Below are 26635 nucleotides of genomic sequence, written 5' to 3'. Positions count from 1 at the left end.
CCTGGAAAATTCTTGAGTGTTTACAAGTGGAAAAGGTTGGAAACCATGAAGAAATAGATTTTAAGGTGGCAGAAAAATTGTGATGTGGTATCTTGTCAGCCCTTATTATAAATTTGATTCAGCTTTCCTGGCTAACTTGGCAAGGTTTGGCAATACCTGTGAATGACCTTTTGGTTCCAAATTGGGAGTTTTAGGGATTTGGCAATGTTACAAATGATCCCACTTGACGCTATTGTCATGTGTTTGATGTGCAAATGATTAAAAAATGAAACAACTACCTCCAGTTTAGATAGAATACTTCTAATACAGAAATCTTTGTAAATACATTAATAACAGTTCATGAAAAATAAATTCTGCATCTTTACACCATAGTCAAGTACAGATAGATTAAAATCCATTTCTGACTCAAATAAGAAGCAATTATCCAAAGCAGAGGAAAGCTATGCCTTTCCAATAAAATCTATCCTAAACTAAAAAAACCCACCTCGCTCTTCAAACTGAAGACTGAAATTTCATCACATCTGTGTTTTGCAGAGCCTACAGTACTTGATTGGCAACCTCAAAGCAAGCCTAGCCCAAAAGAAGAAATTGGGTTTTTATATACATTTCTGTGTTGGAGACAATGGATCTGCAGCATGCAGCTGCAGTAACCATCACTGTAAATAACAAGGCTCTGCATTTGAAAAGTAACTGTACAGTTACGTGTTCAGTATCCAAACCAGATTACGTGGAGCAGGATTTTAGCCGGTGTGAGCTGGTTCACCAACTTGAGTAGAAGGTTTCAGGCCCTCTGAGGATCAGGCTTTTTAAAAAGTCCTAATAGGCCCCGGTCAGAACCAAGTACAGGTAAAGGGGAGTATGCACAATGCTGGCCCAAGGCCCCAGATCTTGTTTGGGTAGTTTGGCAGCTGTGGGGTCTTCTCTAGCAAAGCCACTGTGCCCAAGGGCTGGAAACTGCCTTCCTCAGCCACGGTGTAATCGATTTGGATCTGTGTTCCGATTTTGATCCTGATCCAAGCCCAAATCCAGTTCAAACTGGAACCTCTATAAAATCTTGAGTACTTTGGATCCAGGGCAATTTTGTTTTTCTCTCGCTTGCTCTTCTTTTTTCTTTTTTCTTTTTCTTCTCCTGCCTGGTAAAATTTTTGTTCCTTGAAAAACACTTCTGTATGCTTTAACTTAAAAATATTGATGCCAACCACATGAATAATGTCAGTGCCAACGGTAACAATAGCATCAGTGCCAGCACCCTCACAGTATTAGTAACATCAGTGCCAACAGTATCATGCAGATGGATGCCAGCAGGCCAATAGTGTCAACAGTGCTGATGCCAACAGGCCAGAACGAATGAAGAACCCCTCAGTAATAAACCAGTGTGCAAAGCCTCATGCTGCGGTGTGGTCCCACAATAACAAACCCCTGTGCCCAGACGAGTTCTCATTAGTAACTTTACAATAACACACCCTGGTGCAAGAGCAATTAAATGAAAACACCAAGGTGTGTATATTCTGGAAGGGAGAAGTACTCAGATATTTCTGGAGCTGAGGGGCAAATGAAATAAATGATTAAGGATTTTGTTGACTGTGCTTTTCTATATTTTTCTGTCCAAGTGCAATGGTGGCAGCTGGAATTCTTCTTACACTGGCGCAACCTGAGCTCTGGGAGCATTTGCAAGCAGCAAGTGGTTTGACTCCTGTGTGCTTTGCTTTTGAGTGCATCTGCAGTTCTACCTACTCAACAGAGAAATCTTGTTTAGCAGGTAGTAAGGATTAATGAGAGAATCCGATCCAAACGGATCTTTCCAGCATCAGTGCATTTCCCCTTGTATAATCTTACTATTATTCCAAGGCTAGTTCAGTCTTTGAGGACACAAACTTTTCTCCAAAGGGCAGGAAGGATTTTTCTTTCTCTAGAACTCGCAACTTGCACGTGAAGGAGAAGGTCTGCTCTGTTGCTGAAGAGAGGGCTGGCAAAGATCCAGAAATGTTTGTAAATTGTAAACTTTTTGCTACTTGTAGCAGCCATACTTTCCCTGATCTTCTCCGATCTGTACTCAGAAAAGCAGTGTAGGTGCAGGGCATCCCAGTGCAGCCACATGTTGCAGTGGTGGCCTAAGAGTTAGGGTGTGTTAAGCAGCTTTCATAACTTACTCCCAGTTTACACCTCAGTGCAAGAAGCGATTCTGCTTTGTTTCCTTTTGGACAGTAGCTCGATGTCATCACCGAAGAGTTCCTTGCTGTTTGAAAACCAAACTTTTTCTTTCAAAGCAGCTGTCAGTCTGTTGTTCTCTTTTTAAAGAGAGCAGGAAGACTATCTTGGTTGCCTTTGTCAGAAGTGGAGGAATCAAGGGACGAACAAATTGTCCCTGAAAATTTCAGGATCTTGATCAGCCCTACTTCAGAAGCTTCATACTCTGGGGTTAATTGGAGGTTTTAAAGCCTACATGAAAAAGAAAGAGTTAAATCAGGATGTGCCTGGTGCAGTTTCAATGAATTACATCCCAAAAGAATTGCTATTCACATTTTAACTCAGGTTACCTTTAGTGGAGGTGGAGGTTTGCCTTTGGGAACTGGGAGGTGAGGGGATTTTCTCTCTAGTGCCTGTAACAAAAACGTAGTTTAAATGTCATTAGGCTTTCCTGTCTGAGCAGCTGCAGAACCTCCGCAGACCTCAAGTGCTGCTACTGTTATCGCATCTATTTACTACAGCATTTTCCTAGTGAAAAAACTAGAGGTGAATTAGATTAATCTGTCCACATACAAGAAGGCACAATAATGCAAATACACAAGATCTCCTGTTTCAGAAGACCACCGAGCTATTCTCAATGTTTAAATTCATCAGTATCAAGTATCCATGCTCAAGTAGACTGCTTGGGAAGCTAAAGCTGATCACATGCTCAAGGTGCATGTTGAGGAAAGCATCTCTAAAGACAGTGGGATTTAAATGTGTTTTTACAATCCAGCTGATACGTGGTTTGTTCTGGTGAGGTCCCCTCACAGGTGGCATCTTTAGAGACTACTACATCTCCACAATACAGGGACCATTGCAGACATCTGCAGGAGCAAATCTTTTGCATTGTGTTTACACCTGAAATCCCTCTTGGTTTGGACTCCATGTACTATTGCTAATGAGATGTGCTTGCAAAGGCTTACAGGACTCCTTGGCACAGATCAAATATAGCTTGTGCAGTTTAGGATTACATGGCAAAAAAGGTGTCTCTTATCCTAAAGTAAGTGTGATCTGATCGTGATTTTTTTAAATCGCTGTCAGAAACTGAAAATACTAATTGGGATCTGATAGTCATTTGCAGCTCAGATGAAAGATGTGAAAACTTGCAGGGTTATACTTACAAAAGTATCTTCTGTGTGAGAAGAGGTTGGTTTGGTAGGAGGAACAGGAGGTGGGGGACCTTTTGGCCTTATGGCAGGCTGTAAAAGAAGAGAATGTAGAACATGTTGACCCTATATACAGACTGTGTACTTATGCATCTGCATGTTCCCGTGGGAATGGGCAAGCTTGTGTTCTGTGTAAAAAGTGCATTAACAGGGGTAAAAGGATGTATTCATTTCAGAAGCAGGGATGCTTTATGCTATCTGGCCCTGAGAAAACGTGCAGGGCCTTATCTGGAGTGCAGTGATTTCCTCAACCTTTGAGATCAGATTGTCATTGCCGATCTCCACCGTGGTGTGAACGGGTATGTGGTATCTTCCCCTAAGCCGACATGAAAACAAAGAAATTCTCTGGAAGTACTTACCGTCTGAAGGTGTGGTTTGTTCTCCGGCGGTGGGGGTACGGGAAGAAGAAGTTTCTTATCATTCATCTGAAAACAGGGAATAGTTAAGTTGCATGGAGCCCTTATCTTGTGCATTATCTTTGCACGCCCCTTTACTGCAGACAGATTACTCAGGGGCTTAGTGCCATGTACTTTCCTTACTTCTCCCCATGCTGGGATTCGCAGCACTGTCCTCTGAGCTCCAGACAAGTGTTTTGAAACCCTCGTGGAAGTGTAGCACGCTTTGGCTGATGAGTTTTGATGTTTCAGTCCCTCTGTTCCAGTCCCAGGGAGAGTATAGCTGACCCAGCGCCTCCCTGCTCTTACCTTCTGGGCAGGTACCGCCAGGACAAGGTGTTCTCTGCGTCTTTGTTCTTGATCCACAAAGACTTGGTTTGTGGCTCCAGGTCCCCTTCTGGTCTGGCAGCTATGCAAATATTACATTAAATCTGTAAATTACTGTAAATCTTACTCTGACTGAAGTTAAAAACAAAACAAAAACCAAAACAAAACTTGCTGAAGTTGAATGCCTGCCTTATTCCTGTTGGTTTGATATATAGCCATGTCCTTCCTTCCTTCCTTCCTGCCTTCCTTTCTGTCTTCCTTTCCCCCCCTTTAGTTATTTAGGGTTGATCTTGAGAGCTACAGTTTTGTGTCATCAGTCCTCTCCCAACTATGGGATTTCTGAAACAGCTCAACAAAGGTCATGGACCAACTTCCTTGGCATTCCAATGTCTAATTCCCTCCACCCACTTTGAAAACCCCAGCTTAAAAAGTATCCAGAAGTTGCTTGTCCTTAGTTTTCTTTTTTCCTCAGTGGGGATATAAGCGTTTTACCTTCTCTTGAATACTCGGAAGCGGGTAAGCAACACTGCTGCAGCTGCTGTAACGGCGAGGACAACCAGCACACCGGCAACAATAGCAAAGCCTGTTAGGGAGAGAGAACACAAGTTGCTATTTCTTAAAAGATCCACTATTACTAGGCAGTTTCCCATCACAACCATTGGCAAAGTAATTTTTGTCACAAGGTCTAAACTCTATTTGTCTTCACTATTGCTCAAGCTTACAGCTTTTTCTTCTGTGCCAAATGGTGATGGAATGGAATATATATTCCTGCCATATTTGAAGACTGTGGTTATTGCCTAAGCTGTCCTTGGGTTAAACAAACCTAGCCCTTTCCATCTGTCCATCCTCAAAGGTCATTTCACTGTCATTCCTCTCCTCTTTCTCAAAGGGTGTTACCCAAAACTGGGTGCAGGCCTTTGACATTGTATACAATTTTCCTTCAACAAAGCTATTCTAAAGCCTCAACCAAACCATAATGTTGAGAGCTGACGGTGCTCTAGTGAGTGCGGAGAGAGGACAAAAGTATTTGATAACAAAGGCTTAATTTTTTTTTTTTTTTCCCCCCAAGCACATGGAAATCTGTACACAAAGTATTTTCCCTTAGAGGTAGATCAGTTAAAGGCCAACGCCATGCAGATGATAAAGACACGAACTTGCCCACCTCCCTCACAGCAAAGCCTCTGGGAGCTTGCCTCCAGTCAAATTTGACAGTGTGTGTCAAGTGGTCAAATATGGTGTGCTCCTTATCTCAGGATGGAGAAAGGAAAAGCCTGCTACTCTAAATAATCTTCTGGGTGTATCACTTCTGTCAGGTTAGAAAGAAAAATAGCTTGCTGGAGTCATTCATACAAGCTGCAGCGGCTCAAAGATGCACAGAAATCAGAGACCTAGATATGCAATGTTTGCAGAGAAACAGCCTGACACCCAGTGTGAGTTAGGGCTGTTTCACTGGAGTTAAAGCAGCTGGTTTCAGCCAGCGGATGACAGTACCCAGCGTGTGGCTGTACGGCACTTACGGGTGACTGCTGGTGAGCTGTCGCAGGTTGGTGGTGCCCATCCTTCTTCACACTGGCACTGCAGCTCGTGGTCACACACCTGCGGAAGCACAGAGCCGGGAATATCTTCAGTTTGGAAATATGAGTGAAACCGTGATGTCATAACGTTTTAGTAGCTCTGGATCAGGGTCCTGATAACCTTATTGAAGCTAGGTCTGGAAACCCCCTCTCATTTTACTTGGACTAAAATTTATCACAGAGAGTAGCAGTTTTGTACAGTAAAGGACAGGCCCAATTGTCTGCTGTTGGGTGCCTTTTGCAGGTGTTTCTGCAGGGACAGCTACAGTACAAGGCACAAAGCAGCGCAGCGGAGTTAGTCCTGATATCTGTAGGTCTCTGAATGTTCAAATAGGAGGAGCACAATTATCTTCCCAAAACAGAATAGCTGTGACTCAGAGGCAGGGTCAGACACAGAAGCTGTGCCCATCTCCTGTGATCTCCTTAGTAAAAATATTGATGTTATATCAGGTTAGATTTGCTTTCATAAAAATATAGGGAGCTTCTGACTCTACGATTTTTTGCAAATTCCTATCCCAATGACTTAAATACTGTCACCAGCAAGGTCTGTAGCTGATATGCATAATTTTCTTGGTGTTTTTTAAGTTAATAGCATCAAATGCTGGTATCTTACAGCATGTCCAGTACACTTGGCAGAGCAGTTGGTTGATCTAAAGACACCTTCAGCATAGACACATTCCCCATTGCTGCACACCTGAAAGGTACAGGGCAAATGTTAACCAAGTGATTTATAGCTTTCAGAACACGCAGAGCGTGCACATTATTGTGTAAAGTGATGAAGAGTAAAAGGAGGCATAGAAACAGATCTGCGAATCACTTAAACCTACATTAGGAGTTTGATATGTGGATATAATTTTTCATTCAACCTTTGGATATTTTATAGCAAAGGGGAGTGACAAAGATGTACAGACATCACTGCTTTCCACTCCGATCCCTCATCCTTCCCTCCCTCCCAAGTAGAAATACATAGCAAAGAAACTGAAAATAGCATTCAGTGATGCCTAGCACATCCATTATGGAAATAATTAAAAATACTAATAGATGTATGATCTTTCAACCCTTCATACAAGGTATATTTCTGTTGCCACATATATTTGTGTCAGTAAAAAATAAGACATCAGTCAAGCACAAGGAAATCAGAATGATAGCAGATCCTGTTTGCTTTGCTACTGATTTGTGATAGATGTAAGGCAGAAGCTATGGCAAATCAAATCAGCAGAAGTTTAGTGTCCACTTCAGTCTTCCCTCTGAAATCTTTCTTGTGTGGTAAAAGAGGTAATGATATAAGCAAGATTGAAAGAGGGGGGAAAAATAAGGAGAAAAACTGTTCTGTACTGACCATCTCATTGCCACACTTTGTTCCATCGAGAATCATCCCTGGGTCTACAGCTCCATTTCTAGGAAAACTTGCTTTGCAGGACTCAAAAGTCACCAGGCTCCCATCCTGAGGCATCTCGTTCCCCCCAGTACAGAACAGCTTTCCACACATTATGTCTCTGGAAGAGGAACAAGAGCTGCTAGAACAACGACATGGCACAGCAAAACTACCTGAGCTGGTCTCTCCTCCAGCTTGAATTTGTTCTGTATGAGGACTCCAAAGAAAAAGCTACAGAAAGGAATTTTGGCTTGTAGTATTTTCAGGTCAGTTTGTGAGTAGAGGGTGGCAGGTTCTTAATTCCTCTTGAGCTTATTAGGGAGCCCACAGTCATTTGCAGAGATGAGTATTTAACTGACCTGTCCTCAGCTTCTGAGATTCAAGTTCGCTATCCAAAAATCCCTTCCCTGTACTTGCCTGCACATGCATGCACACATACGCAGTCATCCTCACAAACAGGCTCGGACATATATATGTACACACTTGCTCTTCTCAGACTGATCTCGTGATTTGGAAACTAGTTTTCTTAGAATTGGCATTAGCACAATATTCAAACTGAACAAAGACGGGACACGTGGACAAATGTACCATTTAAAATAGTGCGTGCTCTGTTTCTGTCTCTTAATTTGAATAGGAATGATCTCTCTTCTCAAATCCCAGCAAATTCTGTAACACAGTGCTTACTTTTTTTTACATGGGATGTGACTACCTTCTTCTTTTCTGCAGTATCCATAATATACCCCTTTCTCGTTCATCCGGTAACAGGAAGCTGCACCTTCGGTAGCCTCTGTGAAAGAGGAAAATGCAATGGGATTAGCTCAGGTTCTCTGCCTGTAAAACCTAATAATGCTCGATTTCCTTTACCAGTTTGGGAAATGACCTTTCCCAGTGAAGTTGCCCATGTGCCTAAATGACTCTCTCTGGCACTTTGTGCGTGAGTTCTGCAGTGTTACTGTGTACGCACGGCAGATCCTGTCCTGTCTGTTCTCTCTCGATCTGGTATGAACCAATAGATCTTGCCTAAGAGAAGGAACATAGTCAGGACTGGACATGGTTTGGGACTGGGAAGAGGGTAGGCTACCACACACCTTCAGAAACATAAAGGCATGCAAATTTGGACATAAATTTGAAATACAGACATTTCCTCTTCCTTTCAAGCAAAGAATACTTACCCAGCTCCATTCATCTTAAAAGCATTCTGTAAAAGAGGAATATACTTACCACTTCCCATTTCTCTAGAAATTTATTGCCTTGTATGCTCTGAGCTTCAGCTCACATGGTTATAATCACTTACAGTGTTAAAAATAAAAATAAGGATGAAGTGCATGCTACAGACTAGAACTCATTTGTATAGGTACGCTGTTCCTGATTTACAAAAGGTCTTTGATGATTTGTTAGCAAACAAAGCCTACCTCTCTTTCTCCTTTGACTTAGGCAACCGTATTTTTCCAATGCTGACTTGTACTCACGTGGTCCGAAAGCTGCTTTGCACTGGTTTTCTCGCGTGGGACAGTTTCCCATGTAGCAATAGCCTTCACCATGGTTGCAGGGATGTCCGTTCACACGGAATCGATTCTCAGGGCAATTTGCAGAAAGGCCAGTGCACATCTCGGCCAGGTCACAGTCATGCTTAACTGCTCGGCAAATGGTTCCTGGTTTTTTATACTGACATGGGGGGAAAGTAATGCCACATTTAACACACTGCTCCTCTGTGCCGTTTAAAACTCACACTGAACTAGAGGGCTAAAATTAGGGGAGACAAATCTCATCCTCACTGTACAAGTTGCGTGAGGAGCCAGATCTGTATCTAATCTAAAGTTGGTTATGTCAATGACAAGATTTTTTGCCTGGTTGTGCCTCAGCTTTTCTTTCCAGGAGAAAATGGGTAATAAAAATGCTCATTTCTCCAGGATGTTGAAAGATTGAGTGAATTGATAGTTGTGGTGTAGTTTGGGATGGACAAAGTGCACTTGTCATTACAATGCTATGTCAATTAATAAGAGGATTGGTTCTTTTCAAAGGTATATTATTGCTTTCTCACGGTGGGGGGAAAATATGAGAAGCTAGAGATTAAAAGGAGCCTTACTTGGCAGTTTTCACAGCACTCTCCATGTGCACATGTGGAACCTGCTGTCAGTTTGCACGTCTCGGCATCGCAGCACTCGTTTGTGCACTCCTGTGACAGAATCAGCAATCAGAACTCTGGTACGCTGCTTCAGGGTTTAGTCCCCTCTGTACTGCGTTCTCAACGAACTGTCCTGTACTTGGTTATTGAGGAAGAGAAGGACATCTAGGGCCTGCACTTTGCTTTTCTGAAAACCATTTTCACTAGAAGCCATGCCGGCCATTGTGAGTGAGCGCATAGAATACAAAGAGTTGCAAAGAATACAAAGTGTGTTTGATTATGAAAGCGCTGATAGAAGTTGTGCAGGGAACTTGCTAATTTCTGCTGAGATGGTTTCGTATGTATGGCTTTTCCTCATTCTCAGTTCCTCTGTCAACACAGTATGACAGACTATGAAGTCATCTTTGCCACCATTTGGGATGCACTTTATAGATGCAATGCACATTGCAGATCAGCAATTAGATGACTGCAGTTTCTACAGAAATATTTCAGCTAGCTTTGAACTGGCTACCTCAGAAACCAGCTACTGCACAGCCTGTATAAATCTCTTTGCCTGTTCCAAGTATTATTTTATTCCCAGTTATGCAGATACCTCAGGAGTACCACAGTCGCATTCCTCTCCTTTTTCCACAAAGCCATTTCCACAGGATGGAGGTGCTATGATGCTGCTTATATCTGGCATGTTAGTTAAGCATTTTGGCATGTCACTCAACATGTATTTCTCGAAACTTTGGAGGCTGCAAGAGCTGAATTTCTTCGGTATGATAGAACTATTGAGAAAGCAACAGGATTTAGGTTAGGGTCGGCATAGGCAAGGAGAAGCAATACTCTTTATAAGAGAAATGAAACAAGTGACCATCCCCTAAACTATTGGGTGAAACCATTTTTCCAAATATATATATTAATAAATACAATGGCTATCTCCTATTTATAGCAGGAAAAAAAAGTGGAAACAACAGATCAGAAATAGTTAATATACTAAATGTCAACATCGCATGTAATAAATCCCACATTCCAAAGATTTAAGCTTTAAATTTGAAGATTTAAACAAAGATTTAAAGATTAAAGATTTAAGATTTAAACAAAGTTTTTAAACAGATTTTTTAATTTTAAGATTTAAACAAAGTTTGTGCCTGGATGCTTCAGAATGTCCAGCAGAGGCACAGGGCGTTCAACTAGAGATGAAAACTGAACTAAATTACTATCTAATGGGTATTTATTAAAGGTGTAAGCACTTTATGTGGTTTTCACGGGAGACATCTTCAGGGTAGAGGACAAAAACATACTTTAGGTAAATCTTAGGGAAGCTCTGTTGTCTGAGATGCCACAGCAGTTTCATGCTGTCGTCATTGTAAGGCAGAAACGATTTATGGTTTACTGTGAAAGCCTCCACCACACATGCAAGGCCAATGTTATCCAAAAGTGACTAAAGTTTGGTTTGTTTATTTGGGTTTGGGGTTTTTTGGGTGTGTGGGGTGTATTTGTCTAGGAATATCTTACAGGGGCCTGGAATGTCTTCAGTTTTCTTTTCTTTTTGTATAATTTGAATAGAATCATCTCAGAGGACAAAAGGAATTACTACTTTGTTTTGGAAACTGGCAGTTTATCCAGAGCCCATCTTGAACTGCCTCGTGCGTTAACACCTTCACCTTTTTATCCAAGCCCCTACCTGACAGTATCTGTCATGATACAGACTTCAGCACTACACGTGCAGGCTTTGGTGTCATGACTCATGCCAAGGTTGTGTCCCATCTCATGTGCCATGGTAGCTGCGACTGCAATTTCATTTCTGTTATGATCCTGTAGAGATAAGAACAAGCTATTATTTCTATGAGTATTTTATAATAGATAGGAATATCAGAAAAATAGGACAATTTTTCTTCAAGTGAAATTATCCTCACTGCTACATAAGGATTGATATGTTGTTCAGTCTCTGCATGCATCTATTCCACAGTTTATACTGGATTATATTATAATAGCAATTAGACGATACCACTAACAAACATGAGTAAATTGGTATAATTAGTTTTTAAATAAACATGAGGAATTTAGGCTGCCAAGTAGCAACTGAGTGTTAAGGGGAACTGAACATCTGAAATTCTTCATCTGCTCTCTGGATAGCTGTCACTATGCTTAGGGTAATTACGTGGGTGCAATATAATTATTACCCATTACACCAAGGTAACTATTGTGTAGTGTTGCACGTGCACAGAAAGGAAAGGCAGATGCTGTGCTCCATCTTTGCTATTAGCTTGGTGTTTTGTGCTGCTTGGTGGGAGGGAGGAAAGGAAAAGTCCTGCTCTTCTGAGTGAGATCCAGATGTATAAAGAGCAGGTGGTAGTAGAAATGCATAAAGCACGAGACCGTGTGCGGGTCATACTCTTCCAGCATGACATTGCAAATCATGCTGCTACAAAATGCATCCTCGCACCTTGAAAAGCATTCTGGTTTTACGACCATCCTAGGATTTCCTTATAGTGTGGGAAAGCTGGAATTTCATGTGGGTTTTTCCTCTTACCAACAAGCCCGGCCTGTGAAGCTGGGTGCAACAGTTGAGTTCCTGGTATTGTTGGTAAAGTTTTGGATCTGTGTTCCTGTTTAGGCTGAAGTTTAAGTACAGTAGTTTAGGCAACTATAAGTGGCTAAACTGATGATGTGCATGATGACAGTCAGAGCCAATTCTCTGTTCAAAACAGGGACCCTTAATGTAGAGGCACAAAATCACTTCTTTCCTCTGACTCTATTGGAGCTTTGCACTCCAAATACAGAGTTCGATGTTGGCATTTAGGTAACACAGATGCCACGCTTTGTGTGTGCTTTCTTTACCGTCTGCAGTTCATTTAAAAGAAAATCTGTGACTGAATTTCTACAGTCTAATGAAATAATTACAAGAACCAGACAGAGAACTGAAAGTGTTGTATACCAAACAATTTTCATAAATGTTCTTTGCTGGTTGAGTAAAAAACATAGAAAAGCCTTTAAAAAATGAAACAAAAACAAATCAGACCTGAATAATACCTGCAGAATATGTATCACTGCATATGGATTTTAGAAAAGCTAATCCAACCGTTGTCCCCTCAAAGTCATAGCCTCTGTAAGGAAGAAGAAAGGCAGAGTGTAACGGAGTGGTGTGACCAGGAGGCAGATCTGAAGTCAAGTCTGCTTTATGAATCAGACTGAAGGCTTTAAGCATACACTCATTTCCAGCTCAGGTTTGTATCCCTGATCTAATACAGTATTTGAGGACATGCTTAAGGTCACTGCAATTCACAAAACAATTGAATACACCTTTCATTTTAAATTTTTACTTAAGTCTGATGAACTGCAACATAGTTTAAAGTATCTGTTTGAGTGTAAAGAGCTTGATGAAGTGCTGTAAATGTAGCAAAGTGCTTGGATGAATCAGGGCCATTGAACATGAGCCAGAAGAGCGAAGTGAGTGCTGGTTTAGTTTGGCGACGTGCATTTCCCAGCCATCAAACTTCATGTCATGGCTCCTTAGGTTGTTAGACTACGCTGCAGTCTTCAGGACAGATGTAGCAGAAGTTTACGTTGCCTGTTTTTGCAGAGATTCAGAGAGAAAGATTAGATACTGTGTCCCAGCAGGTAATAGTGCTCCATGAAGAAATTAAAAGCAAGAAAAGAGAGCCTGCATCTGTCTCTTTGTCCTAGAATTAGTACAACCTAAGAGTGAAATCCAGTTCAGTACAGACAGCATCTCTGACTGGTTTGTGACCAGTTTTTAAAGAACGAATTCCTTGAACATATTTGGAAATGGAAATAGGAAACAGAATGATACACACGTGATTAGCTGAGCATTGTCATTTTTTTTCCTCTTCAATAAATCTGATAGACGCCACTTTGAGAAACTGTCCAGAGTGAATCCTGCAGCACGACTCAGGAGGCATTTATCACCGTCTGTCCAGATTTCTAGGCCAATTAAAGCCACGTGGGTATTTATGTCCTTATAAACCTGCAGCAGAGAAGCAGCATTGCTGTAAAAATGAAGGATGTTATGAAGACTTCTGAAACAAACACTTATCCTTGTCATTGGTTCACTTTTGTTACTTGCCATATAGTCTGCTCCAGACCTCATTTAAGCTTTTCTGCACTTTGAAGTTGCAACAAAAAAACAGCAAACAAAACATGAAATCTTATTTTGCCACACATTTAAACCAACTATAAAAATGGCTTTGAAATTCTTAAAATTCCACCAGTATTTTTGAAGAAATTCGACTTGCGAAAGAAATCAAGACTCGAGAATCCTTTTTGAAGGATTTCAATCATTCCCTTTGACCAGTGTTAAGAAAATATGGTATAAATCTTCCTTTATAGAAATCATAGAATCATTATGGTTGGAAGAGACCTCAAAGATCATCAAGTCCAACTGTATAACTGATGCCACCATGCCCACTAAACCATGTCCTGAAGTCCAACATCTAAACGTTTTTTGAACACCTCCAGGCACGGTGACTCCACTACCTCCCTGGGGAGCCCGTTCCAATGCCTAACGACTCTAACAGTGAAGAAGTTCTTCCTAATATCCAACCTGAACCTCCCCTCGTGCAACCTGAGACCATTTCCTCTTGTCCTAAATCTCATATCTGAAGGCAAAAACCAGGACAATATGGACAGATGTGTTAAATTCATTTAATAAATGACAATGAAGTTCAGTTTGCATTCTTTCCTGCATGTAATAATGAAAATTCATTATGTTTGCAAAAGAGAAAAATTATCAATCGCTTCTGTTTCAGTGTCACTTTGCTGTATTTGCTCTTACCGTGTTGATGAAGTTGACTATGGCAAATACCCTTTCTCTGACGGTGTTCACGTCTTCCTCATACTTCTTATACTGAAAAAGTAAATATAGTATGTTAGGAGAAGGAGAGGAAAAAAGTGATTTGTCAGAAAAGAAATATCCCACAGAAGATTGCATTGCAAACCACACCATGCCTGCTCTACTTACTACTTTTTTGATGTGCTATTTTATCAGACAATGTGTCTCAAGATCAGGCCCTTTTAAAAAGTGTCATCTGTGTGTAGGGTGCAGAAGAGGACGGGCACTGTATGGTGGTTTCTGAATTCTTGTCATCCACAGGTGGGATTTTCAAAATCAGTCGATATTAAGAAATCCTATTCCTAGCCAAAGTCAGTGGTAAAATATAGCATAGCACTGTAATTGTCGTAGGGGCCCGGGGATGTGAGTATACCTGCTTTTTGGAAAGCTCACCTCTAGCTGGTGAAATGAGAAAAAAATAATTTCAATACTCACCAAAGTATTGTCTGCAACTATGTAAACTTCCAGATACTTTTTTGCTTTCAGGTATGCTTTCATCTAAAGAAAAGATACATTTAAATGACTTCTAAGGCCTGTTTCAGTCTCAGCCTTTGCAATTTCAAACTCCTGTATTAGTTGTGAGGGTGTTTCTTTAGCCAAGTCATTTAGAATGGGACTGCCTTTTTTTTTTTTTTAAATGATAAAATGTAGGCTACATATTAAAATGATTATTAAGATTATGAAAGGTAGGCTAGATACTAAGAAGTATGTAGATGTTTAAAGATGCACATAGGCACTTGTTAGTACTTGCAGGAGGGCTTAACTCAGGTAGTGACTCTGAAATCTCAGATCTGTGACATTTTGCACTGGTTCTTTAAGATCTGATTATGCTTCGCTGTTTGTGATCGCTTTTCTGGAGGTGTCACCAGACAAAGTGGGACCTGTGCTACTCACAGAGTCCTCCTATGGCCACAATTTCTTTTCTGACGTTACTTACTGGATTGTTACTTAACTATGCACTTACTTCTGGACTGTTGCTGGATTTGAAGATGTCATTGATGGGGTCATTTGAATCCGCTTCCCAGGTATTATTGATTAGACCACAGGTTTTTATGGACTTTTGTTTGAGTTTCTCATACTTATAGACTGCATGTTCATCTCTGTCTGAAGTTCCCAAGGGTTCAATGAGGTACTTCTGACCACGGGTCTCAAAATATCCACTAAGAAAATTAGTTAGACTGTGACCTTTTAAATCCACAGGACTGAGTCAAGATAGCAACATTATCTCTAACAGCATTTAGCCCCAGCGTACAGACCATTGCACACGCTGATGCAATGGCATAGTTTGGCAGCATGCAGGCAGAGTGTACAACAATTAAAAAGCAGAAATCAAAGCTGCTGAGTCAATTGGAAGATTTGGCTGGTCAGTGAAGTCTCTCAGTAGAAGACTGTCAGTCAAAAAGAAACCGGTTTAGGAAAGAATTACTTTTAAATTTGGGGGTTTCATGCTAACAGAGGTGATTGAAAAGTGGATTTCAGCTCAGTGGGGAATTCAAAGATATGTTTTCATCTTTAATTGAGATGAAAAGCTTGAAATATTGAAAGGAATTAAGAGTTCTGAATCATTTTGAGCAGCAAATGTCAAAATAAATGTTCTGTGTTAACATGTAAACTCAACAAGATATGCAAGAAATGTTCACAAAGAAAGTTTGGGTTTTGGCCAAACTCCACTAACCATTGGGAAAATGTTCTGCGGCAGCTTCTCAGGCTCAACAGACATCCTCTTGATTTTTTATGTTCTACCACTGTGTCTTCAGTGATTAGAAATGAGAAGATTCTTTTAACTGAGCTTTTCATAGAAAAGCTTGAACTTCCTGACCGTGTAACTGCTGTAGTGCTGAAAATAATGTAGTCCTCTCTTGAAGTACTGGTGGAGCTTCCTACAGCGTAAAAGCATCGACTCTAAATGTTTACTGTTAGCACCATCAAATGCTATGATTTAGGACTGGATCTAATATGGAATTAGTCATATGAATTTATTGATATAGATGTTTCTTTAGCTTCCAGTTTATAAACTCTGAAACTGAAGTAGAAAGGTAACTTTTTTCTCCCTTCTTTCCCGGTGAACTAGTTTCCTTATAAGCATGAATAAAAGATAGCATCACTTATTTACATCCCGATTATGTTGGAAAATTTATCCTCATAGAGTGTGCATAATCTGCCATGGACACCCCTTGAGAACCAAATCTCCATCTTACCTTAGACCTTTGCAAGCACTGATGCTTGCTGTGGAATCAACATCATTCTGAATGTAACCTTCATAATAACAGTGATCCTGTTGAGGAAGAAAAAATACAATGTCAAATTGGACCATATCTCATTGACTGCAAGGAATTGGCCCAGATCCAGTGACTGCAGAAGACAAACCATGCTAGCTACAAGCTACAACAAACTACACTGTCTGAGAAGATCTCCCGTTAGAGGAGATTCTTAAAATGAAATAAAGCTGGTGACCATTTCCATGTTTGCTACAGTACCGTTACTGTTAGCCTTCAACACAGAGTGACCCAGATTGTGACAAATCTAGTCACAGAGGGCTCTGGTTGATACACAACAGTACATAAAAATAAGAATATATGTACTTGCTCAAAACTAAGCATATACTGATGTGCTCTGCTGAATTAAGGTCCATATCAAATGATTTATTGTGGCCAAATTTCAAGGAAACTCCCTTTAATATTAACCTAACAATTAAATGCATTAACTTCAATGAGATTAAAATGCATGTATTATATTAAAACATATGATTAGGAGAAAAATTTTAATGACTTAATTGACTTAAGGATCTATGGTCTAATGACCACTTCTGTGTTCAAAGAGACTTCAAAGTCACTGAAGTATTGTGGAAAATTTTACCCATAGCATTTTCCTTAGTAGATTTCTTGAGAGAGACCTGTAACACAATATTCGAACCTGCAAGCATCGTGCCTTTCATTTTCTCATAGATGTTTGATTTCACTTTACCATGTTTTTGTCTTCCTTCCATCACAAGTTGCCAACTTTCTTACCGTGAAGAAGACATCAACAAAGTGAAAATTGCTAGAGAAATGAGTGGAGAATTACTCTCCATCTTTTGAGGATACAAGAGAAACAACTCCTGAGATCATAATAAAGTATCCACAGTGTAGGAATTCCATATTCAGCAGGCTGCACAGGTAGGCCTGTTTGAGATCATCTTTAACCAGGTGTAGGTGCTATTTGCTTTCACAGAATCCACTCAGGGAGTGAGAGTAATTGTAGCAATCAGAAATGGCATCTTTTTCCACAAAAACCCACAACCTAGAATTCTTTATGTACATTTATTTCACTCAGGATCCTCCTGTTCCTGCTAATTGCTCCATGACAAAGAATATTAGGCTTTGTATTCTGAATTACATGTGTTAAAACACATAGCATGACATTGGACAGAAAACTTGAGCTTTGTTGAAGATAAGACCCATGAGTGCACAGTTAATTAAAAAATAACTTCGACATTGACTTCCTTTGTGTCTGGATCTGAATAACTGATTTGTCATGGTTCACAGAAACCACCTGGGGTGACCTGCAAGGCATTTGCTGTGAGTGTGGGTGGTAACGTGAGCCAGTGAGGAAATGTGTCTTTATCAGAATCTATGATCTCACTGAGATTAGGGTGTAAAAGCAAGTCATGGAGTTGCACAGAATGAGCAAAGTCAGGAGGGCAAAGTCGGAAGGCAGCAAGAAGTGGAATGGCCCTGGCTGCACTCCCTTTCCTGACAAGAGAGAGAAGTTTGGCTCGGAAAATGTATTCATCAGCCACTAAGGTAAAAAGTGGTTATCTCTTTGAAAGACCAATTGTGTGTCTGGTTCTCAACAGGTATAAATCTCTGTAGCACTGCCAAAGTCACAAGTCACATCTTCCCTGTCCCTTCAGAGGCATCCTAAATGACAATACTTAGAACCTTGATTTAAAATCTTTTCTTTCTGCCTGATATGAGCTATTACTACATGGACCCATGAATCTCATACAGACCTTCTCAAGGCTTGCAAGTATTGAGGGAAGGAAACTTTTTTTTTTTTATTACCTTGATCTGAGGACTTGTTGTTATTTGTCGGCCATCATCGGAATAAACTGTTTCAGTATAGTCTCTAGCTAACAGATGCCTGCAAAGAGTCAGGTACAATTATTATTCAAAATAAATTGTAGTCATCTAGAAATGAGGCGATTACATAACATGCAAAGTATGTAGGGAATTCAAATGATTACTCAGGTTATTATTAGTATCAAAAAACTAGGGAAGCAAAGCTGCTGGGTGGGGAATTCTGCCTGTTCGTAATCCTTACTCAAACAAAGAGATATTTCTAAAACAAGAAAGCAATTAAAGTCTACTTATTTCATTGGTATAAACTAATCTCCTAGTATATCTGAAAGTAAATTTATAATTACATAGCCTGTATCGATCCTTTTTTGGCATCCAGTTTGTGTAGACATTTCCACCAGTCCACAGCGCATGTGAAATGGTGCTGTTCTGTTCTCTTCCTGGTTCACCCATGCTGATTATAAGTAGCAAAGATCTAAGTCAATGGAAAAGCTGCCTCATCTGTTTCACATGTGCCCGTGCATACATCTATGTGTACATATGCGCAGACTCAGAGATTCTGTACAGAGATCACACGAACATATAGTAGTCCAATGTTTTTGCTCACAGCTTTTTTTATAACCTTGCTAGCAGAAGTTCTCATCTTTGTAATCGTTCTATCTGAACTTGATTTTTCTTTTCTGCCTAAATAAAACTCTATTTTTTGTACCCACACATGTTCCTGAACCTTCAAAGGAGGACACTGTGACTGTGGAATAAATTACTGTATTTCTGCCACCACTGGGAAAGGTGCCTTTGGGTTTCTTGTTAGCATACACATCTGTGATTTGCTATGGAAGGCCAGATCCTGCAAGGCTCTGTGCGCTCAGGCTCCTATGCAGCAAAGCACTAAGCAGATGCTTAACTTTAAGCCAGTGCTGTAGTCTTACTAAAGCTGGCAGCAAAGCAAATCTACATTCACTTCTGTTTGGGTAACTATCCCAAACTACCACAGTCTTATTTCTTTTTAAAGAGTGCGATTTAGTACAAAGTAATTTCCCTTCCCTGCCTCTCAATATTTAGATTAGATTAAAACAGGGGCAAACAATTAATTATACTCTATATTTAACATGAACTGATTATGGTACTATTTTATTTACATAGCCATTTGAAAAGTACCTATTAAAGTAGACTTATTTGATCCCATGTTAAATATTATGATGGAGCCAGCAAGCAGAAAATCACAGCTGTGCTTTATTTTGTGTTCCTCTGTACCATTTTGGACTTCTCTTTCTATGCTTTGTTCTGTAACAAAGCCCGCTGCTTCTCTGTACCCTCGGCCCAGCCTGTTTAAATGCTCTTGATCTCCTCAGCTAAGGAGGAGAGCTTCTCTTGCTTTCAATTTCTATAAAGCATTTAGTCAATGCCAGTGTGCATTAGCCTACTCAAAGTCCAACAGCAGTAGTGTTAAGGTAGGGAGTGCTGGAAGCTGAATTATTAAGGATTATCGCATTCCTAATTGCGTTTCTTATTACTGTTTTCCATTTTTGAAAAGCATACAGAGCCAACACAGCCCTCTTTCATGGGTATTTCTCTTGTTCTTCTCTGTAGTTTCTACCAGCATAGAACAAATAAATATAACCCATAGACTGTCCATGGACACAGAAAACTTGTGAAATAATATGAAAACACTAAATGTTCTGTGGATTTAACCATTTAGGAAATAAATGAGAGAGCAGAGTTAGCAGTATAGGCAAGTCATTCTGTCATGGTAATACCATATTCCTGTGTAGTTATTTCAATTACCAGAATAGTGACATGATGCATTCTCTCCCCTCTTCTTCTTTCATTGGAGTTGAAAGGTTGTGTTTACCAAAATACCTCTGTCTTACAGGAGCCTAAGTCCTGTTTCTTTGTATCCTGAATGCCCTACAGTGAGCAGTAATGCTCAAGGAAAAAGTTTAGTTGAACCTACTTATTTTTTTGTAGATGCAGTATGACTTCCTCTTCATTGGCTTTGATTCCGTACTCCATCGTGTCATCATATTTTGTCTGTAAACAGATTTAAGTGTTAGAATATGGACTGTTACAATTTCTGGCCTCACTATGAGCTAGCTGTTACTGAGTTGCCAACTGTATTCTTTTCCTCCTCTTCCCACCAAAAAAAAAGTATTCTCGCAGTTATAGAATAAGCAGGAGGTTGCTGTGTTTCAAGTTTTTTAATTAGAGGAACAAATTTAACTTTGCAAATGCATTTCTACAATCATAAGCACATATCCTGCATATTTGGGAAAGTGCTGAAGCGGATGCTTAGATTCATAACACTCTCTTGAAGTATGTAAGAGCATGCTTGCCGTTAGGCATTTGATTTAGTTTACTTCAAATTAAAAGGTCTGTAGGTTATTAAAAATCTGAGTAGTATCAAACCCTACATCTTTGCAGAGATACACGTCCAGACGACCCACTGATGGCACACAGGCCATACTGAGTGCATCTCACAGCCCCTCTTTACCAGACACTCTTCTGGTCAGAAGTGTCAGAAGATCACTCTTCCAGGTTTTCTCTTTCATTTCCTTTTGCAAGATCAAGTGTCTGGCTCCAAATTCTCTTACCCTTGAAAACCAAGGGTACTCTGACTCCAGAAAACCTTCCTCATCTCCTAGCAAAAAAAAATTTATCTCTTTTAATACCTCGTTGTTTCTTTCTACGTCTCTTTTATGTGCTGTGTGCAGTTTCCGTGGATAAACTATTTCATATTGCACAACTCCAGGTAATTTCTTGCTCATGCTCCCTGGGGAGAAACAGATGTATATTTATGAAAACACAGTATTAATTTATTAAACACCGTATTCCATGTCTGTCAAGACCGGTTCTTTTGGGCTGTGTAGTCATTCATCTGTTGTGCCACTCGTTTCTCATGTATTCCCTGCACTGGCTCTGGCATGTGCTCATCTCATCTGCTAAGCAGTCACCCCCGTTATGTGACCTAACATGAGGTTTGTTACAGTCTGGATTTCAGGTGAGTTGACATACCTGGCTGTTTCCAGGTCTCGGAATATTTTATGCAATTCTCTTTGGGTTTCTTTCCCCAGCACCAGTCAGTGATTTGGAGTACCAGCGTGCTAGACCAGCTATGCAAGGTACATGCCTTTGCATTTTGCAGATGACATGAATTAAGTGACATAGTTCTGTGAAATTAGGGATCTCCAGACCTTAGCACATGATGATGTACAAGTTAAGACTGCCTCTAGATAAGCAAATAAACTCATACAATTCACCTCAAGTCTGGAACAAGCCTGGATTTCTGCTTTAGAAAGCCTTTCAGCTGGTCTTCTCATCTAAATACTTGTGCCAGTACTTTAATGGACACACTCTTACCTGTTGAATCAGATTGAGGGAGGTTACATACTTGTGACAGCAGGAGGACTGGAGAAGGCATTGGAACAAGGCTAGGTAAAATAATAGGAGGTAGGCAGTAAAGTAGGAAAACCTTGAAGGTGGTAAGGAATCCAGATGGTTCCTTAACTCGCATAACCCTTTTTTATTGGTCTTACTTGTGAGGCATGTCATGTGTCTGCAGTGGCTATGAAGAACTTGTTGAGGAAATACAGCGGTGATTAAAAGTGTTTCTTTTTGTTTTTCACTTCTGAGTCTGAGTGAACCTGGACAAAAGTTAATTTGTGGCATGACTTGTAGGGGTGGTCAGGACACGTTGCATCATTTGAAGTTAATAATAGCAGCTGGTGTACAGCATTTGGGAATGGGAAAACCGGCTCGTTACAAGGGATGTGTTAGTTTCCAAGAAGGCAACAGGAGGTTTAATACACCTCCTAAGCTCTTTAATCTCCTACAAAAGGCCAATTCAGACAAATTCTTGAGGGCTCAGCACTAAGCACAAAAGCCTGTATTTGCAAAAAAAAAAATAAATAACAACCCAAACCACAAACAACAAAGGGAGAGTGTAACTCCCATTTTAATTGTCTGCCTCAAGGCCAGATTTTTAGAAGTGGGGCATCCAATTACTGTAATTTTCTATATCTGGAACAACAGAGGACATCCTCATGCAAATTGTTTCAGTAAAATAAACGGTTTAATTCTTCATAACTGGTTTATTTGATTAAATTCTTTCCAAAAATAATTGCAGAATAAACTTGGTTGTATCTTGACAAAGGCACGATGGTATAATGGTAGGAAGTCCTAAGAAGTTATCTTACATCAGCTGAGCCGTTCCACTCTGCAGTAACTACCCATGCACATGCTGATAGCAAATACCAAGTGCAAGTTTGTCACTGTAATTTACAATGATGTGTTACATTTCATTTTAAGCAACAAATTATGTTTACTTTAAAAAAATCTTTTACTTTGCAGATGTAGTCTTCCCATGAGCTTAAAGTATGTTCTCAGGTAATGATCACAGTAATATTTTAGGCCTCCCAGTACAGAGTTCTGTGCTCCAATTTTATCTATCCACTGCCTGCTGCAGACTCTTTTCACAAGACCAACTGCAGCCCAGATGGTTCAAGTTTAGGCTGGGTTTGAATGGAGACTCAGAACTAAATTTATCCTTTTCCTGCAGTGTGATACAAACAGCATTTCGAGGAAAATGGGTTAGTTTTGTTCTGGAACAAATAGTTTCTTAGAGGTAGCTTTTTTAATCAGCTCAGTATATTGTCTTTGTTTGGCTTCAGGCATTGGCTTCAGTCAGTAGCCTTAAGGAGGAAAGAAATTCCTCCGGCCTCGTACAGCAGCTAGAAAAAGTGCTAATAAGGAACAAATAATTAGGTAGTTTTCCAAGAGCCTAAACCAGGAAGAAAAATCATTAGTGAGGATTTCATTGACAATGAAGGTTTGGTTTTGTCAAGAAACAAAATATATAACACCTTAAGCATTAGTACTGTGCACATTTTCAGATGTTCTGTGCGAATAATGACATCGTAAAGATACCTGCCTGAATACAAATTACATTTCTAATTATGTATATAAAACCTGTGCATGCTTGTGCATGCCAGGCTCTGAAAAAAATCTGTTCTCTGTTGACATAAGTTGAGAGAAAAAATGCATGTGGAAAAAAAAAAGTGTGGTCTGTTAAGGTTAAGTCCTATGAATACTCATAACCTGAAGTATCACAGAGATAATAAGGGTACTAACTATTTTAATTCAGTTAATGTCATTAATTGAATTCAAATAAAAGTCTTTTCTTTTACAGCCAAAATACTGTCAATGTAATAAGTTGTCCCAATTTGATAAATTGTCTGCTGACTTGCAGGGGAAGTACTTTGTTAACTGTTTGACAAAACTAGCTGGTTCTGGGTCTTTAGGCAATCCATGGCCAGTTTTCACACAAGTACTTCTCTAACTAGAGAATTTTAGATAATTGCTTTGAACAGAAAGAGAAAAAAGCAAACATCCCTAACTTCAACAATACCATTTTTTCAATGGCTTTAATTCACTGTTCTTCTGTAATATCTGCGCGTTAATAATTAAAAATTCATAAAAGCTGTACAAAGTTATCCATAGCAACCACTGATAAAAGATTAAAAAAAAAAAAGCGCCATACCTTGTTGGAAAAAATGTAGCAAAATGACAGAAACGAGAAGTCTGTTAGTCATCTCAGTGGTGTGTGTCTGGCAGTGGTCTCTGTGGTCTGGGGAGGTTGGGTTCCCAGGCTGTCTCTGCCTTGAGTGTGCTCTCTTGTGCAGTGAATGAGAGGGAGTGAGTTGTTCAGCTTTATTCTTGTTCCTATATGAGGAAGTGTTTACTAAAGGTGTTGCACAATTTTCAAGTCACAGACTGTTACAGTAAGCGGAAGTTCCTGCTGGTTAGTTCATGTCACACGAATTGTGATATATTGATTACTTCTTTGAAATAAGTTCCCTAAAACTGCTCATCAGGAAAAATAAAAAGTAAATAAATATAAAGTAGAGGGAAATTGGAGTGGTCCTAATGTTGGCTTTTTATAGTCTGGCTGGTAAAAAGCTACAATAGGAACAGTGGATACCACTGGTACCTCAAGGAATGGGAAAGTTTTCAGAGGTTTAGGGTAAAACAGGTACACAGGGCTGGTGTTAAAGCTGTGTTTTGGTTCTTGCTGATTACCATTTAATGTATACAGAAGGGAAGGGCTTAAAGGACTGGTAAAGGTACATGTGATTCTGTATCTGTGAATCATATCCACAGTATAAACACTGAGTAGGTCCTTTTCTGCCTCTTCCATCTCTATTAGTAATGTTTGCTTGAGGTTCGTGTGATAATGTCTACATAAAAGGGGATGGAGACAAGTGAGCAACCAAGGTGATATCTGTCAAATAATATTCTGAAAATGTATTCTAGAAACATATCACATTGACTTAGCCAGTTGTAATAAAATAGTCCTATGCGCTTCTTAGAGCCACAGCTATCGATATAGAGCTGCTTTATAGAAGTTTAACTTTTCATATGTTAGAATAGATATTACAGAGTACATAGAACTGAAATGGATTGCTGTATACTGCAGTATATGAATATAAATTTATATTAGCAATACACATTGCACAGTAATATATATATTCATTTATTACATTCATTTATAAAAAAATATATAAATCTACAGGAGAATTTTTACTGCCGTAACAAAAGTTCACAATTCTAATATGTGTTATTGGATAACTGTTTCTGTCTCAAGTATGTGTTGAAAAGTTCTGATTTTTTGAACATTGAAATCTGACTTTCCCCTTAGATTTTGCTGAATCTCCAGACATTCTGGGACAGATTGTGAGCTACCAACAAATGGGCCCTGAGCTTTCTTTAAGGATAGAATGATACTAATTAATAACAATTTATGTGCAATGCTGATTGCAATAATCAACTTAGGTGTAGAACTGGCAATTTAACACTAAAACTTGATTCTGAGACAAGAGCCTGATTATCTATGTGTCTTTATTTTGTTTAGCCATTTACAATCAGGCAAAGTGATTTTAAAATGGATATAAAATGCTGCTGGACAGACACAGGACAGCTTCACATCACTTTGCATTGCTTTGCAGTGGTGTAGGTGGTGGCGGCTGGGTGCAGGAGAGCTTCCTATCGTCCCCTGTGCAGGTATTGCACCCCAAGCATGTTGCTTTGGCTTCACTCGCTTCGAGGGATGCAGGGCTGCATGCACGTGCAAACCCTTTGTGCAACTTTTCTTGCCATTTAGCTTTTGGGTTTTCCATCAGCATTTGCATTTTACGGATCATTTATTCTGGTCTGTTGAAGGGTATGCTGTTCTTTGGCAGTAGCATGACATTTTTACAGGGGATATGGAAGTGTAAGATACTCTGTCACAGGAGTCACACATTGTCTGGCCTCTGAGTCTGCTCCAAGATGTGCTAGTGCAAACACTGTGTTCTTCATGAGTAACGTTGGGTCTGCACAGTCTCTGTAAGTGTTTGAGAGCCCCTGGAGCAGGATTTAGTGGCAGGAAGAGGGCCAGAGAGAGGAAAAGGGCATCTGTCTGCCAGAGTCCTGATAACTACCCTCAAACCTCTTCTCTGCTGTAGGACTGGAACCCAGGAGTTTGGGTGAGCTGCAGCGATGTTACTGGAACTCGAGTCAATATTAATCTCCCAGCTGCTGTTGTAACAACACTAATTTTAGCTAGCGCTGTGCTCTGACAAAGGACACCTTTCTAGATGGACCTTCTCTCTCCTTTGAGTGCCTTGGGAGCTGAGCCTTCCCAAGACAGATCTGCAATCTGACACTCCTGGGACAGCAATGCTCTTTGGTAGCAACTTCTTTGGGACTCTATGGCTTGGAGCCAGAGCGAGCTTACTTTCTGTAAGAAAAGTCAAATACCACGCCAAACCATGTCGCCATCCTAAGTTATGAAAGAGCACTTCAGGCAAAGAATTCATGAAGCGTCATTGTGGAGGGTTTGGACATACCCCTGCCAAGGTGCTCATTGCAGTCACAGCAAGCATCAGAGAGAAGCTGTGCAATTTAATTTATGTCGGTGTCTTTTTAGTTCTGTAAAGATAAAGCTTGGTCTCAAAGGTAGACAATTAAGTATTTTAAACATTATATAAATGGAAATGAGCAGTGCATTCTTGAACTACATCTTTGCCTCACAAAAATAATTAAGAAAAATAACTGTGAACAACTAGTTTTAAAAATGAGTGGCTGCTATCCAAGCATTTATCTCTGCTCATTCTCTCTGCATGACACACTTGAAAAACCATGTATTGAACCCACCAATCTCCTAAGCTAATGTTCTTAATAAGCTGTGCATTTGAACAGTATATAAAGGAGAGTTACTTTATGAACAGACACAACATCCAAACAAAGTGCTGGCATTGAGAAGGGACTGTGATGTGGTGAAGGTCTCAGGTAGACTTGAAAGGGAACTGGATGTAATTTCCTGTTGCGAGTTGAGAAGCATTTGATGTTTCTGCCCTTGCTTCAGTGATTCTGTAATAGTCTGATTGTAGCTTCTTCCCCCTGAGGTGGTCAAAGAGGTATCTGCGAGGTCTCCGCTGACAGGAAAGCTGCTTCTGACTTTTGGAAACCCCGTAACAGTTGCACAATGTCTAAGCGAGTGGTTTTCATATCTG

General features: G+C 40.0%; 1 protein-coding gene across 1 annotated transcript; it reads right to left on the bottom strand.

Annotated features, from left to right (window-relative positions):
• Positions 1–2406: 2406 nt before the first annotated feature.
• LOC104157420 (zinc metalloproteinase-disintegrin-like batroxstatin-2) lies at positions 2407–23674 on the bottom strand. The gene is made up of 24 exons (XM_009694735.1): positions 23623–23674; positions 20756–20856; positions 20041–20117; positions 18072–18150; positions 16227–16303; positions 14993–15188; positions 14464–14526; positions 13972–14043; positions 12995–13164; positions 12199–12283; positions 10861–10991; positions 9784–9961; positions 9153–9242; positions 8536–8731; positions 7751–7853; positions 7031–7187; positions 6305–6385; positions 5635–5713; positions 4610–4700; positions 4100–4199; positions 3755–3820; positions 3351–3428; positions 2538–2600; positions 2407–2439 (listed from the first exon to the last, which is right to left on the bottom strand). Exons 1-24 carry the CDS (start codon positions 23672–23674, stop codon positions 2407–2409), a joined length of 2418 nt encoding a protein of 805 aa, XP_009693037.1.
• Positions 23675–26635: the final 2961 nt, after the last annotated feature.

Source organism: Cariama cristata, unplaced genomic scaffold, assembly GCF_000690535.1.
Source record: "Cariama cristata isolate BGI_N322 unplaced genomic scaffold, ASM69053v1 scaffold18582, whole genome shotgun sequence".
Classification (NCBI taxonomy): Eukaryota; Metazoa; Chordata; class Aves; order Cariamiformes; family Cariamidae; genus Cariama; species Cariama cristata.
This window is presented reverse-complemented; position numbering and strand designations above follow the sequence as displayed.

Excerpts from the sequence above, each read along its gene's own strand:
- LOC104157420 (XM_009694735.1), bottom strand. The coding sequence starts at position 23,674 with ATGACTAACAGACTTCTCGTTTCTGTCATTTTGCTACATTTTTTCCAA. Across the intron at positions 15,189-16,226 it reads AGTGCTTGCAAAGGTCTAAG|TGGATATTTTGAGACCCGTG; the intron begins GTAAGATGGAGA and ends TAATTTTCTTAG. Across the intron at positions 14,044-14,463 it reads TAGTTGCAGACAATACTTTG|TATAAGAAGTATGAGGAAGA; the intron begins GTGAGTATTGAA and ends TTACTTTTTCAG.